Here is a 13,881-nt window from a genome sequence, read left to right on the forward strand (position 1 = left end):
ACAATTGACCAAGGTGTTCGTTTGCTGTATTTCACACATTCTTCTACCCAAGACCACCAGAAGTCCGAACAGCGCATGCGTCATATGATTCTTACAGCGACCTACACAGTAAACAGAAAATCGATTCAACCTCTAAGATATGTCGTATGGCATATTAGCAGGAAAGCTAAATACAATGCAAGACAACACCAACAGTATGTTTATATCGTGTATAGTTGATTTGATGAAAAGATACTGCTAGATACGACCGACGCCATTACGTAATCTGCCCTGTGTTACCTTAGATGATCTTCGTATAGTTGAGGAAAAAAGACACGCACATGCGCACTTATTACAACATATGTCCATCGCAAACTAAAGACACCTGTTGATTCAATGTATTATTGAGTCAGGCGAGAGTGGCGGAGTCATTACAGCGCAGGTCATGACGACCACCATAATTTCAGTCTATTTGTCGATTTCATAATCAAACGTCGTGTCAGGAATATTTTCTGACATAAGCCATACGCCACCATACCCGTAAATCCAAAAAGGACCTAGATGCTTCATTCATGCATCGTATAATAGTATAACCGGCAAATGTGCGCCCTCGGCGACAGACATCTGATTGATTTCTGTTTGAAACAAAAATGCAATTTACTCCAAGTAACACGTGTAGCAGAGTTTAGGGTGATGAATGTATCGGGTCATTTGAATACTCCAGTGGAATAAACAACGAACATAACACGGTTCCTTAAAAATACCCAGTGTTAAGCATTCATATTGCATATCAAGTTGTCTTCGTGAGAAAGCGTATTTGGTAACTTTACTCGGCTTTTTCTGACCTCGTCATTCATGCAAGAGTTGGAGGTGGTTTCACTTTAAATGAGGTGTTGTAGTATTGATATCGCTATCTAAGCAACCGACTGTTTTGCATTTCGGCACAATCCGATCCGCACTACGAGTGAGATTCCGTTACATGCTGTTTATATATGGTACTTTTCACACCGCTGTTTTTTCCCACCGCGACGGGTTTTATAATTGTCCCGCTCTCGCACCGGGAAACGCGGAACTTTCGACAGGTAACGTTAGTGTATTCTACATCACGCGGCATATTTTGTTCATATGATACCCCTATTTGTCTAACGTTCAAAATGCATATTGTATTTTTATGTGATAGAGGCCGAGTCGTTGAACCGTGCAGGGTAGCAACAGGTAGCAGTTCTGGTTGGATCGTAACTTCGCATGGTCTCGGCGTCCAGGGGAAAATTACTCGAACTTGCCTCAGTTGGTCCCTCGTATTCGAAGTCAGAAGGTTTTTCTAGCTTGCATTGGAAACCACTTAAGCCTTTCCGGCCGTACCTTCGGTAAGTACGTTATTAAGGGTGGTTTGATTTATTTGTGCTTATATGTATATTGGAAAATTGGTGTACAGGTTATTCAGTAGTTGTAACAAAACAGCTGCTTGGACTGGGAACGCCGATACGATTTACGGTGTAATGTTGTTTTTCGAGCTCGAGTCACGAAGATTTTTATACGTTACGTGATTTGAAATTAAACAATGGTTAAATTTCCACCTTTGTAGTTAACATAAACATACAGTATAATGAGGTTGTATTACACCGAGCTGTGTTGTTCAAGTCTAGTTAATTTTGTTCTAGAAAATAAAAGTAAAATTATCGAGACATCTCATATAGATGTATCTTGTAGTGTATGTGTGGATAATAACATCAATTTTATTACAGATAAAACTGAACTATCTCACTCTTTACTGACATCCTTTGTACACACCAGTAGCAGTTTGTTGTTTGATAAAGGGGGTTTTACATCTCCCCGAAACGTCATAAAATAAACTATTGTTTGAAGTCAGAGACGTTTGGAGCTTCCTATATTATACACAACTGCCTTTATCACCTCACTCATATTTTTTTGTCGAATAGAATACATTGTTTGAAATGTAATAATTTTTGTATGTACTCCATCTGCACATCTCAGAGATTTGACCCTAGAGTGTATAGAATTCTAATTGATTCATTTCTCACGATGCTTATTGTGATAATGGAAGTATTGACCAATAATGTATAGATGAATACATTGTGAGGACATCTACCCATTACGATGTCTTGAGGATTTTGCTTTGCTTGTATATGAGACAAAACAAACCAAAGCAAACAATTCGGTATATTTCGTCGTACAAGACCTCAGGGTGTATTCGTGGGTGAGGGATCCAACAGGTGTTCACCTAGGCGTTTGTCCCCCCCCCCCCGCACACAGATGCGCTTTCATTTCATGTCTACAATGTTTCCAAAATTGTCAAATTAAACTATTGACAATCAAAATTTCCCAATAAATAAGTCCACAACTGTACAGGATGAGTTTACAGTAGTTTACCTTACGGACATATTAACTAATGGCAAATGGGTATAAAATAACGTTATTGCATGGATATTTTATGCGTCGACCATATTTTTATTTGAATTTTGTGAAGGACATAAAATAAACCCACATTGTAGAAGTCTGGGAAGTCTGATGACATGTTTTAATAATAGCCGAGCACTTTATAGCGTAATCTCATCGCTGTGATTGCGTAACTCATTTATGAAGCAATTTGGCACTCCCATGGTGCATCTTATTATGTGAACAATCTAGGGGCCTGTAGGCTCTGCACTCAGAAGAACAACATAACAGTTTTATAATAGTTAACCATGCTTCAACGTTTGTCTGTTTACGTGGGAATTGAAATCTTGAGAGTACTACGGTGCCAGTGGGTTTAAGTAGTGCTGAGTACAAAACCACTAATAAATTAAAATACCCTACCCTAAATTTAGTTATTAATTAATTTCTTTTTTTCAGTCTTCAGTTTCAGTGATATCTCATTCACAATGACGCACAATCATATTCTGTACCGTACGCCACTGCGTCGTGTGGACTCTGTCCAATCAGGAATCAAGCCTCTTCCGCCGCCTAAAAAAATGCGCGAGATGGAAAAGGACTTTATACTCGACGCCATATTGGTGGAGAAACGTCGTACACGGTTGGCGCCCATCATACCCTCGTACAACGCTTTGAATGATAAATACTCGCAAGCCTACTTCCAGTCACCGCAGGTGCAAGAGGTGATCAAATCAACAGTTTCTGACGAGGTTGGTACTCATCAATTATTCATGGTCATTCATTATTTATTCGCCAAAGAGGGCAAATGTTTCAAATCTTGCGTACTTTTGTTAATTCAAAGACACTAGAAAATATTTTCTAGTGTTTTGGATTGATTATAGTTGTCAGTAAGATGGACAAAACATTGGCATAATTATTTCATGTTGCCTATTTGTTTCAGAATTTATGTTTTCGTAAAAAACAAATCAACAGTTTTTTTATTGAAAGTACACAGAACACATAAATCATGTTCATTCATTATTGACATTTTGATATGTGAAAAGTTACGCCCAGAGACGCTTTAATGCTTATTGGTATAGTTACCACTCCGTCTAAACAGTTTTCACTGCAAAGAGACAGTTGCCCCCTAAACATACAACAGGTGCATAGAAGACACATGTGTTCAACATGAGCTCCAGGAATCAGGTATTATTTACAATCGATTTCGCTAAGAGATTGCCTTTTTCACCGAAATACCCACCCCAGGCGAATGCGACGGATTTTTCTTCGATTGTTCGACTAATTGCCTGGATAGAAGCGAGAGTATTCTTTAGGAATACTAGCACGCTAATTTGTGCTTGGTATGTCATTTCATACTTATGTCCGTGACTTAGCGAAACATTCTTCATATTTTCGGGAATTCGCTGATTTGTTATGGCCCCTTCAGTGCCATAATTGAAATTGTGGTTCTACATTTTAAACATATGCATATATTTTTCAGTAAAATATGTACTAATTTTAGACCTAATGAACATATCGTCCCATCGGCTGTCGATCTTATCAACATTTGTGAGAAAAAATGAAACAAATTGTAAAAGAGTTGACTTTGACGCTCAAAGGGTTAATTGTGGTTAAACTAGTAAACAAATAAACAATTTTCGTCATTGTACAAATTAGGTAAATAAGAGGAAGATGAGTAAAAACGGGCAAAACTACGAACTTTAGAAGGGTTCTTGTTTGAAATCAAGTCTGGTTATCCTTGTTCTTTTGAGGCGTTTGAATGGATTCCTGTCAACCGCTCATATTACAACTTGAAATTTAAAAAAAAAACACGTATTTTACACGCGATGTACACGTCGCATGGGACCCATATCGAACAAGACGTCTATATTGCTTTAATATATGTTTTATTTATGTACAGGGTTCGCGCACGAGTAGAGAAACATCAAGAAGTTTGAACAAACTCTCAACCAGGCGGCGAATAATTCCAACTCCGCCGGCGTCATCATTACGAGACCGGGAAAAGAGCTTTGTACTGGATAGCATTATATCAGAAAAACGCGTTACTCGCTGGAAGCCGTTGATTCCACCTTACAATGCCAGGTTTGATCCGCATGCAAACCACTACTTCAAGTTTAAGGGTGTACCAGAACTCATCGACCTCACCTGTACACTAAAACCAGTAAGTTAACTTTTCTAAATTGTAACAAACATTTTTTAAAGTTACAGTAACATGAATAAAGCCGTGTAAGTCAGTTATGGTGGCAGGGGAGACGGACTAAATAATAATCGACAGGGCATATCCTAATAACGACGTCAGAGAAAGGGAACGAAGAGGTGATTAGGCACACATAATTTAAATAACAGGAAATAATTCTCAGTATTTGTTGCATAATTTTAATTTTATTTGGCTGAATCTTGGATGTACATGAAAAGCATGAAGAATCTTTCGACGTCATAAATTAAATACAACACAAATATGCATAAAAATAACGCTGTATAAATACACGTGCGTGAGTTTGCAGAGGACATGTCGACATTTAAAAACCCGATACCCCAAGTTAATATCAAGTTTGAGCCAAGACAGGAATTATTACAATACAAACAAGAGAACGGACAAAAAAGATTGTTCGGGTACTTGACGATTCAAATCGTGCATGGACGTCTCATATGACGTCACAACATTGTGACCTGTGGGGTTTAATACCTCGTGTTAAGGAGATACGGTTTATACGGCTAACCCGGCGTTGAACATGTTATGAAAGACACCGATACCGCCTAGAACACAGCGTGTTGTAACCATGGCAATTAAGTGTGTCCAGGTGGTCCGAAAGTGTTAATCGGTGACTTCCTGGGAACTATGGACAGGTGTTGATAATAGAGCTTAATGTCAACAACAAAAATGTCAAAAAGCACAAACAAGTCTACGTTTATGTTCTACGTTTTAGTTTTATTAATAGCGACCGTGGTTGATATAGCGAGATTTGATGAAGTCTCATGTGAATTCGAGTTGAAATCAAAGTTTGCATATTCTGAGCATATGACAATGCATTATGGGAGCGAATGTTCCATTGAATATACCGGAAAAATATTATCACATTAAAAACTTAAATTAAATTTAAGGCAATTTATAAGACTATTAGCATTCTTAATAATAATAATAATAATAATAATAATAATAATAATAATAATAATAATAATAATAATAATAATAATAATAATAATACTATACTAGTACATATACTTCAATCTTTATGTCCAAGAAACAATGTTCCTATATAAACCAATTTGAAATTATAACACATTGCAAATATAGTCTTTGTCTTTTTTGTAATAACTCTTTATTCTCGAAAATAATTATCCGATGATGTACTCTCGATTTTTCATTTTCTATACGCTGTTGACCTTTATTATTCAAAATATGTTTTCACATCGTTCTAACCCCACCCGAAAAATCTCTCATTTGTGTGCAACATGCTCGTAGATTGGCCGTGTTCACATGCAGTTAACACTGTTTCCCCGAATCAGTCGCCTCAAATAGCCACAATCCGAAATCGTTCCTTGTTTATACTTACTAGTACAGAATACCTCTGTATACCGAACACTTTATCGTTATGCTTACTAGTACAGAATACCTCTGTATACCGAACACTTTATCGTTATGCTTGTCCTGCGCCGATACTATTACACGATTCTATTTGTTCAAAACTCCGCCGTTTTACGGCTTCAAAATTCGCATTCGCAATGTGATTTTGTTCTGTGAGGTTGAAGGAACCACCATCACATATCACGGAGCCCGAATGACGTAATACAAAAAATTACCACTATATTCACGTGGAAACAATAGTGCCCATGGCAACCGACGTCCAGGTTACCCACACCTTCGAATCTTAGACTGTACACACAACAGCTTCTTGTAATGATTCAAGTACCAATCAGTAATTCCATCCGACACACGCCATGGAATACAGAAACAGCTATGAACACCACAAGTAACATTACCTCAATAAACATCTAAATTATGCAAAAACATGATTAACTCAGCCACAACTTTAAATGCAGGTATAATCTTTTAATTCTAAACAGCCTCGCAAATATAACTCACTAAATTGTTAAAAGGCCAATGATCGACGTTTTTTTAATATAGTAAAATGAGAACACACACAGTATGCAGTGGCGGATCTACCGGGGTTTCTTGGAGTACTTGTATAATATAAAAAAATCATTAACTTAGTCTAGCGATTTTAAAGTTTGACCCCCCCCCCCATAAAAAACCTGTATCCACCCCTGGTATGTGCACAGCATCCAGACAGCTGGGGACGACAAAGGAGCCAACTACATGTGTATAGAATTATCATAAATGCATGCCATCTCATTTGCTGCAACAAGGGTAGTTTTTGATCAGTGTTGCATGGATTAAAAAATACGAAAACATGCGTGAAAGCCATGTAGGAGTTGAATTCGTACACGGTTCCCTGTCTACTTTCCGCTAAGTGTATAGTACTGGGAGGGACTCGACGTAACTAGCGTTGAAAAAAAACACTATAATATTGAAAATTACAAGGATGTCTTTCTCATACTAATACCCAACGCCGTTTGAATGTACTGGTATTTAAAAAAATATCGTGTCGTGTAGTATTTCGCGGGATTGAAATGTATTTTAATATTTTAAACATCATAGACACGTTATGAAATAAATGAAATAAGACAACCGCACCATTTTTGTCACTACGCGCTGGAAACCCCGATTTCTTATGTTGTCTTCAACTGGAAAAATCAGCTTAATTCGTAGTTAATATATGGCCGAAAAAAATATATACTGGTATATATATGTACTAGTACCTTACGTACTTTACCCACTGTGACATAGAGGGCGCTATTCGAGGAGTCGCGGCTTGCTCGAGAAATCCATGAAAAACGTCTTAATTATTCGTCTACATATTTCAATAGGGTTCGAGTAACCGGAAGTTTCGTTTCATTTTCAGAAAGCACCGGTTGAAAAGAATATCCCATGGTGGCTGCGTAAATGACAAACACGCAAGGATACATAATATCTCATAATGAGAAAATACACTGACTTGTTACGTCACTTCCGGCGTTTTACCTGTTGTTGACGAGCATCGAACCATTCATTTATTCAATGTTTAGATATTACTGTAGTTGTGTAAATTTGTGCAAAATAATACTTTTCATTTTTAAGGCAAAATAACATGTAGTTAGATAAAGCCCTACTCAGAAAACCCGCCCATTTTTAACATGACAATTTTGTAAATACCGTCCAGATTACCGGCTTTGTAAAAAGACCGTATTCAAGTAAAATTTATTTTGGTTGAAAATAATTTCTTACTTTTTTTAAAATTACTCCTTATACATGTAGTCGTAACAACCACGTAGTCACTTAAATTTATTTCGAATAAAAATAATTTCTTACTTTTTTTGAAATCACAGTTACTGCTTATACTCGTCATATAGTCATAGCAACGACATTGTTACCAGTTACCAGATCTTGTAGATCTTGTGTAAAATTGAGAAAATGTACTTTTATAAACGACATTAGTTATTCAAAGATTTTTTTCTCAAATAAAGTAGTATAGTTCACATAAAAGTGCGATGTATATGTCAGCGTTTATTTAGTTATGCTATAGAACGAGGGTAGTTGTTTTGGTAACGCTTGAGAGAGGGGAGTTGGAGTTGGCGTATGGTTTGAGGGTAAGTTTTATAAAACTTAAATATTTAATGAACTAACATGTATTTCATTTAACGACCTCTGTAAACAGTATAACTTACAATATTATCGTTTACTCTCACATCACTCGTTCACGTTAATCAACTTTATTCTACCTCTCTTTAAACTATGACTAACTTCTTACATTCTTCGTTTTGAAAACATGACGAATTATAAATATACAACATCAAAACATGTAAGGGCTTTGTTTATGTTTTCAAAAAGAAGCTATGTGAGATGGGTAAATTCTTGGTGGCGGATTACTAGTATTTCCATATCAAAACGTCGCATATCTGGTATCGGTCATAGCAACCGTTGTTATGCTAATGAGGAGGCTATTCATTCACCTCAAGGCGAGCCATCTGAAATGACATGCGCATGCGCCCTCTATCGCTGACATAATTTAATCTTGCATGCATAATTAATTTGTTACTAAGGTACGCCAACAACCTGTGTGTGTATTGAAATAAGGCCGTGTGTGGTATATGCTTTTACCAGAGTGTTCGTCACGGTTATTACCAAGCTTCTGGCCCTTGTTTTCTTTGGCTTAGCCGATTAAAATAAACAAATATGGACGAAGAAAACGAAAATAAACCAGAGGAACAACAGGAAGAAGGCCAAGAAAATGAAGAACAGCAAGAAAATGACGGGGGAAATGACAACACCTCGGAGCAAAAGGAGGCATGACACTTGTTTATTTTAAACCAGGTATATATTTACTCGGATTTTGTTTCGCTATGCATGTTGGTTACTGATCATGTTATTCCTCATTTTATAGGGAGAAAATGACAAAAAGAAGAAGAAAAAGAAGCCAAAAAAGCCACATCGTGGACCACCATCCCCGACACCTGAACAGTTACGAGAACTCGAACAGGGCTTCATTCTTGACAACATAGCGGTCAACTCCATATCAAAAGATTACTCCAACGTTCAGCCAAAACTTGGACCTGCTATTCCACCATATAATTCACAAAACGACAAACACGTCGATCAATACTTTAAATTTGAACAAGTGGAGAAAACGCTCAAAAAGACCGGGCAGGTAAGGGCGTCGTTGTTGTTTTTTACGGTGATCCGTAGACATATAGGTGGCACTGTTTAGAGGTAATTTAAGTCTAATGCCGCCTGTACATGCGACGTAGTTGCAAGATCGCACGAGTTAACACCCCATTGTATATACAATGCCTGTCGTTATAAGTGTAAATCGTTAACTCAGATTTTTTAGCAGTGAATGGCAGGAATTTTCATATTGCACTTGGAGGCTTTAGTTTTTCGTAACGGGTTCATTTGAAAAAAATATTTTATAGTATACAAACGTATAGCAACGAGCCTGAAGAAACGTGTGAACAAAAGACCAGTTTATCACGCTAGTCTGGTCTGACCATATCGCTAGTTGCTTTATTTGAACGCAGCTCGTGTTAGATTCCACCAATTACGTATAATTCATATTATAAATGTTTTTTCCCCGAAATTATGAATAGTAAAATTTGTGACGTCTTCCGGTAATATGGCTGCCTACAGGTTGAAGTCCGGTTGTTATGCTAATTCCTTGAGGTCAGACCCCTTACTGAATGTCGTCATCGTTACTCTTAATTGCCGCTATTGTTAAATCGTGGTTACATATTTTGAGTTAATCAATAATTTGACCGAAGTCAGTTATTTTCCTAGGTAAACGAGACAATAACATTCCACTACAAAAGAAAATGTCCCCAGCAATCAGTAATAAAAATATAATTTTTGACAACATATTGATTTAAAGGTTTGGCAATGTATTGAAATGCATTTCCATTTAAATTGGACAGACCTGACTGAATTGTGATACGAGTTTTCTTGATTAGCCCTCATAAATATATACTTTATATCTGATTTGTACTTAAAGGCCGGTGGCCTATGTACTTGAATAAACTTATTATTTAAATTGGACAGAGACCCAATAAATGTTATCACCTAGAACAAATTGAAAATATTATGTTAATTTTTGTCACTTTCTTGCTGAGATTTATATTTGTGTTCAACTCACACAGATTGAAGGCTCTTCTATCGATGGCCCAGTTATAGATAGATTTATTGACTCAGGTGCAGGCTACAGGTATTTATCTAGGCGTAATGCTGCAGGAGCAGGTATGATATCTATTTAACATTTTAACAACACAAGTCAATTTTTTTTTCTTGACATGTTTTTATGTATTTTTCAATCATTTCATAGTTTTGAATTGAATAATTTTCTATTGCCTAAAGCTCTTGATCAAATTACTGTGAAATACTTTATTTCAGCTGGAATTTATTTTTGCTGAAAAGACATCTTGGATGTTTTGTATGAAATTTATTTTCTCTGATTTTTGATGAGTTGAATGTTAAATATAGGAAAAAAGGTATATTCGCTGAATTTTATTTTTACTAAATCATTCCTTCAGCAAAAATAGCGAAAATTAATTCCAAGCGAAAATAATTTAAAAGTATTTTACAGTAAAAAAAGAGAGATAACGAATGTAAACAAATATACATACATGCTGATCATATAATTTGCATATGAAAGAGACGTTAACTGATTTTTTGCAATAATTAATTTGGAATGTAAAAATAATCTTTACATAATAATGTTTTTTCAGTAGTGTTTGTCATGGTTACAAGATCTTGCTGAAAATATAATTAACATTGTACATCATGTAAAACTGATCTAATGCCTGTCGATGTATAAAGCAAACGCAATGATTTATCTCACTAAGGCTTTTTAATTATTTGCTGTGAATCCGTTTAGGTTTATTTCCTGAACAAAGAAAGGCCAAGAAAAATTATTTTTTCAACACAGCAACAACTAAACAATAAAAAGTTATTGATTATATTCTCATGAAAATAATATCTTTTCAGATAACTTTAAAAAAATTACTTTCGTCATATACAAAAATATGAATACACAATATTACCTGAGAGTAGCCAATCATGTTTAACCTACAGATTTGTATGAACTCACGATAGACTTCCAGTTGAAAAGTGTTAAATCATAAGTTTGCAGTCAGGAATATTTCTAGGATGTAATCACCTAAATTTCGGGTAACACCATTGACCTTTTTAAATATTGGCTTAAATCAATAACATAATTAACATTAGATTAACGATCATTTCCTAATTTCATTGCAGGTCATTCAACAAATGAAGTGGACGGTCATGCACAGTTTATGCAAGGGGTGCAGCCCATCTTTGGATGGCATGGCCAGTTCGGATTTCGACGGAATACCCCACCACTCAGAAACAACCCATCATGCTTTGGGACCGATGTACGATCACCGACCCATTGAATCTTGGGAGCACTTCTGCGTGAGTCCCACATCCATCAATTTAATCATTTGTCTGCATGGTTACACGCATTGCACAGTTTCCATAGCAATGACCTAATAAGTGATTCGGCTGATGGGTGTGCGGGTACTCTTTTTGCATCCGATCAAGCTGTCTCTCGTATCACAATTTGGGTATGGCTCCTGATTTCCTTCTGTAAGGGGGTCTTGGGTCTTGAGGGACAGCTGTCGTCAGTGACCATATGGATATTACTCACCATGTTTCCATCTGCCACATGTGAGCAATCAGAAACATGGTAAGTGAACATCTCATAACTCCTGGAAGGGTGGGGGGTAAAGCTGTGGATCTTCAAGTAAAGACGCAGAATTGGAAAGTTCAACAACATGCCGATACTTCGCAATTCAAGAACAATGCTTAGACAGTTTTTTTAAAACAAGAAATAATGTATTAGTGAGGTATGGTGCTTGTGGAAAACAAGTCAATGTAACAATATACATTTACATGTTATTCGAGGGATGTTTTTTTCTTCTCAAATGTATTCATTATGGTATTTAATATAGAATAGTAGATTAGAGACTGACTTAGATTAGTTGAGTATATACGCCTTAACAGAAAATAGGCTGCTAATAAAACATGCATAAAATACTACTACTGCATGAATCAATTCAATGTTTTGTCAAGATCTTGTGTCAAAACTTAGTGAACATGTGCAGCGACTAAAACGTACCCAGCATGCACCTTGATATAGTACAGTTAAGTTTTTAAAATAAACTGGATATCACATATCTGCTATCTACTTTCTAAATCTTCGCAAAAGCTACTTTTAAATCGTGTGTGTGCTAATTTTTGTCTGGACAATAATATTAGATATATTTGGCGCCAAACTTAATATTCAAATACATTACCCACAAACCGTCCATGTTGCATGTATTATGCATTTTGAAAGCCAATGATCATGTCAACACAGTGTAATAGTTTGAATGTAATTTCATAATAAATGGTACAAAAATAAGAGCTATATTGTGTCAGTGTGTTCGGATATGTCTTGCGTTTATGCAGTTCTCACAAACCAAATAGTCTATTTCAGTTTACCAAGGTAGGAATTTAACTCCAAACATAGGACCTAAACCAATAATGACACTACCATGTACTGTATTTAACAACAATTTCATTTACCATATTTGCTTTATTAGAACCTTGCGTAAACCAAAAAATTGTATACATTGAAAAGTGGATTATTTGAAATGTTTTTTCCCATGGACTAATCTCTGCCTGTATGTACTTCTCGTAAAGCACAAGTGATACTGTATCATTACATGACACTTATTTAAAGGGAGATAGTCTCTGCGCTGCGCATGTGTGTTGATAAACATTGATTTTCCCACAATCCAATGCGCCCTTCTAATATAAATCACAAATATGAAGTTTGACCTGGGTGCGACAGTAATTACCGCTGGTGGTTCCTTTGATACCATTCAATCACCTGAAAATTCCTAATTCCGTCTCAGTTTGTACTCGTTTATCTGTGCAACAGTCAAAGTCACCATCTTTTTTTATATGAGACCCATATATCTTGCACATGCGTGGCGTGACGACTACTGCCCTTTAAACACTTATTTATGTATGAGCATACATTACTAATAGAGCAAATACAATATTTCGATATGGTACTGCACATGTGTAAATACAAGACAACCATTATCCAGCCATTAATACTGGTTGACCCCTTGAATGCCAATATCAGCCTCTCACAACACTAAAACCTCCATATCCCCCCCCCCCAAATTTATAATGGTCTATTGCAAAATCTTTCTGTTCTAAAACTAATAAAAAAATAAATAATAATGGGCACCAACATTTTGATGGAACAATTATGCTAAAATGCTGTTGTGGATTAAAGTACTCTTTGTGATATCCTATTTGAGAAAAATCAATCTTCCACTCAAACAAATTTAAAATGGCTAGACATTGAAATGTACAGCTGACATGGCTGACAAAGAAAGTGACCACAATGCTGACTGGGTGGGTGGGACCTCTTAAATTTGAATGATCAATGGAATTCATTACACATCTCATTGCCAGCTACTTACAAATAAGTTGAAGATAATAGCATAGCATCATAAGATAACGCATTTATAAAGGACGGGGTGAAATATTCTATTTGCGCCATTAGCAATGCGATCAATGTTAACCATAACCACCAATTTACTCAATGCTTAAATATTTATTTGAAAATCTGACTCCACGTCTAAAGAACCATTCTAAAATTTTCATTGTAGCAAATTTAGTGTCTTATAACTTCCATTTCATATATGTCTAAAATTTGGTTAGTTCCAAAATTATAGCATATTTTTTGCCAATAATAGTGAATTAAATATATCGGCATGAAATAAACAAATCTGACAGAGGTCCATGGAGGGTACCTTCATACCAAGTATTAAAGCAATTGAGCTGGTAGTCTTCACGAAGAAGTTGAAAATAGCATTTTTTTGCCAAAAGTAGAGAATTTA

The 13,881-nt window shown here is 36.1% G+C and overlaps 2 protein-coding genes across 2 annotated transcripts; both read left to right on the top strand.

The window, feature by feature from the left end:
- The first annotated feature begins 923 nt into the window (after positions 1-923).
- Positions 924-7,957, top strand: LOC144364036 (uncharacterized). The gene is made up of 5 exons (XM_085494794.1): positions 924-1,061; positions 1,160-1,346; positions 2,833-3,122; positions 4,274-4,534; positions 7,338-7,957. Exons 3-5 carry the CDS (start codon positions 2,862-2,864, stop codon positions 7,380-7,382), a joined length of 567 nt encoding a protein of 188 aa, XP_085350920.1. The 5' UTR covers positions 924-1,061; positions 1,160-1,346; positions 2,833-2,861; the 3' UTR covers positions 7,383-7,957.
- Positions 7,958-8,487: 530 nt separating this feature from the next.
- Positions 8,488-12,385, top strand: LOC100367787 (sperm microtubule associated protein 1-like). Its single transcript, XM_002740630.4, has 4 exons — positions 8,488-8,758; positions 8,856-9,119; positions 10,102-10,198; positions 11,216-12,385. The coding sequence occupies exons 1-4, from the start codon at positions 8,648-8,650 to the stop codon at positions 11,371-11,373; spliced, it is 630 nt and encodes a 209-aa protein (XP_002740676.1). The 5' UTR covers positions 8,488-8,647; the 3' UTR covers positions 11,374-12,385.
- Positions 12,386-13,881: the final 1,496 nt, after the last annotated feature.

The sequence above is a fragment of the Saccoglossus kowalevskii genome, chromosome 21, assembly GCF_978046115.1.
Source record: "Saccoglossus kowalevskii chromosome 21, keSacKowa6.1, whole genome shotgun sequence".
Taxonomy (NCBI): domain Eukaryota; kingdom Metazoa; phylum Hemichordata; class Enteropneusta; family Harrimaniidae; genus Saccoglossus; species Saccoglossus kowalevskii.

Excerpts from the sequence above, each read along its gene's own strand:
- LOC144364036 (XM_085494794.1), top strand. The coding sequence starts at position 2,862 with ATGACGCACAATCATATTCTGTACCGTACGCCACTGCGTCGTGTGGAC. Across the intron at positions 3,123-4,273 it reads AATCAACAGTTTCTGACGAG|GGTTCGCGCACGAGTAGAGA; the intron begins GTTGGTACTCAT and ends ATTTATGTACAG. Across the intron at positions 4,535-7,337 it reads TCACCTGTACACTAAAACCA|AAAGCACCGGTTGAAAAGAA; the intron begins GTAAGTTAACTT and ends TTTCATTTTCAG.
- LOC100367787 (XM_002740630.4), top strand. The coding sequence starts at position 8,648 with ATGGACGAAGAAAACGAAAATAAACCAGAGGAACAACAGGAAGAAGGC. Across the intron at positions 8,759-8,855 it reads ACACCTCGGAGCAAAAGGAG|GGAGAAAATGACAAAAAGAA; the intron begins GCATGACACTTG and ends CTCATTTTATAG. Across the intron at positions 10,199-11,215 it reads GCGTAATGCTGCAGGAGCAG|GTCATTCAACAAATGAAGTG; the intron begins GTATGATATCTA and ends ATTTCATTGCAG.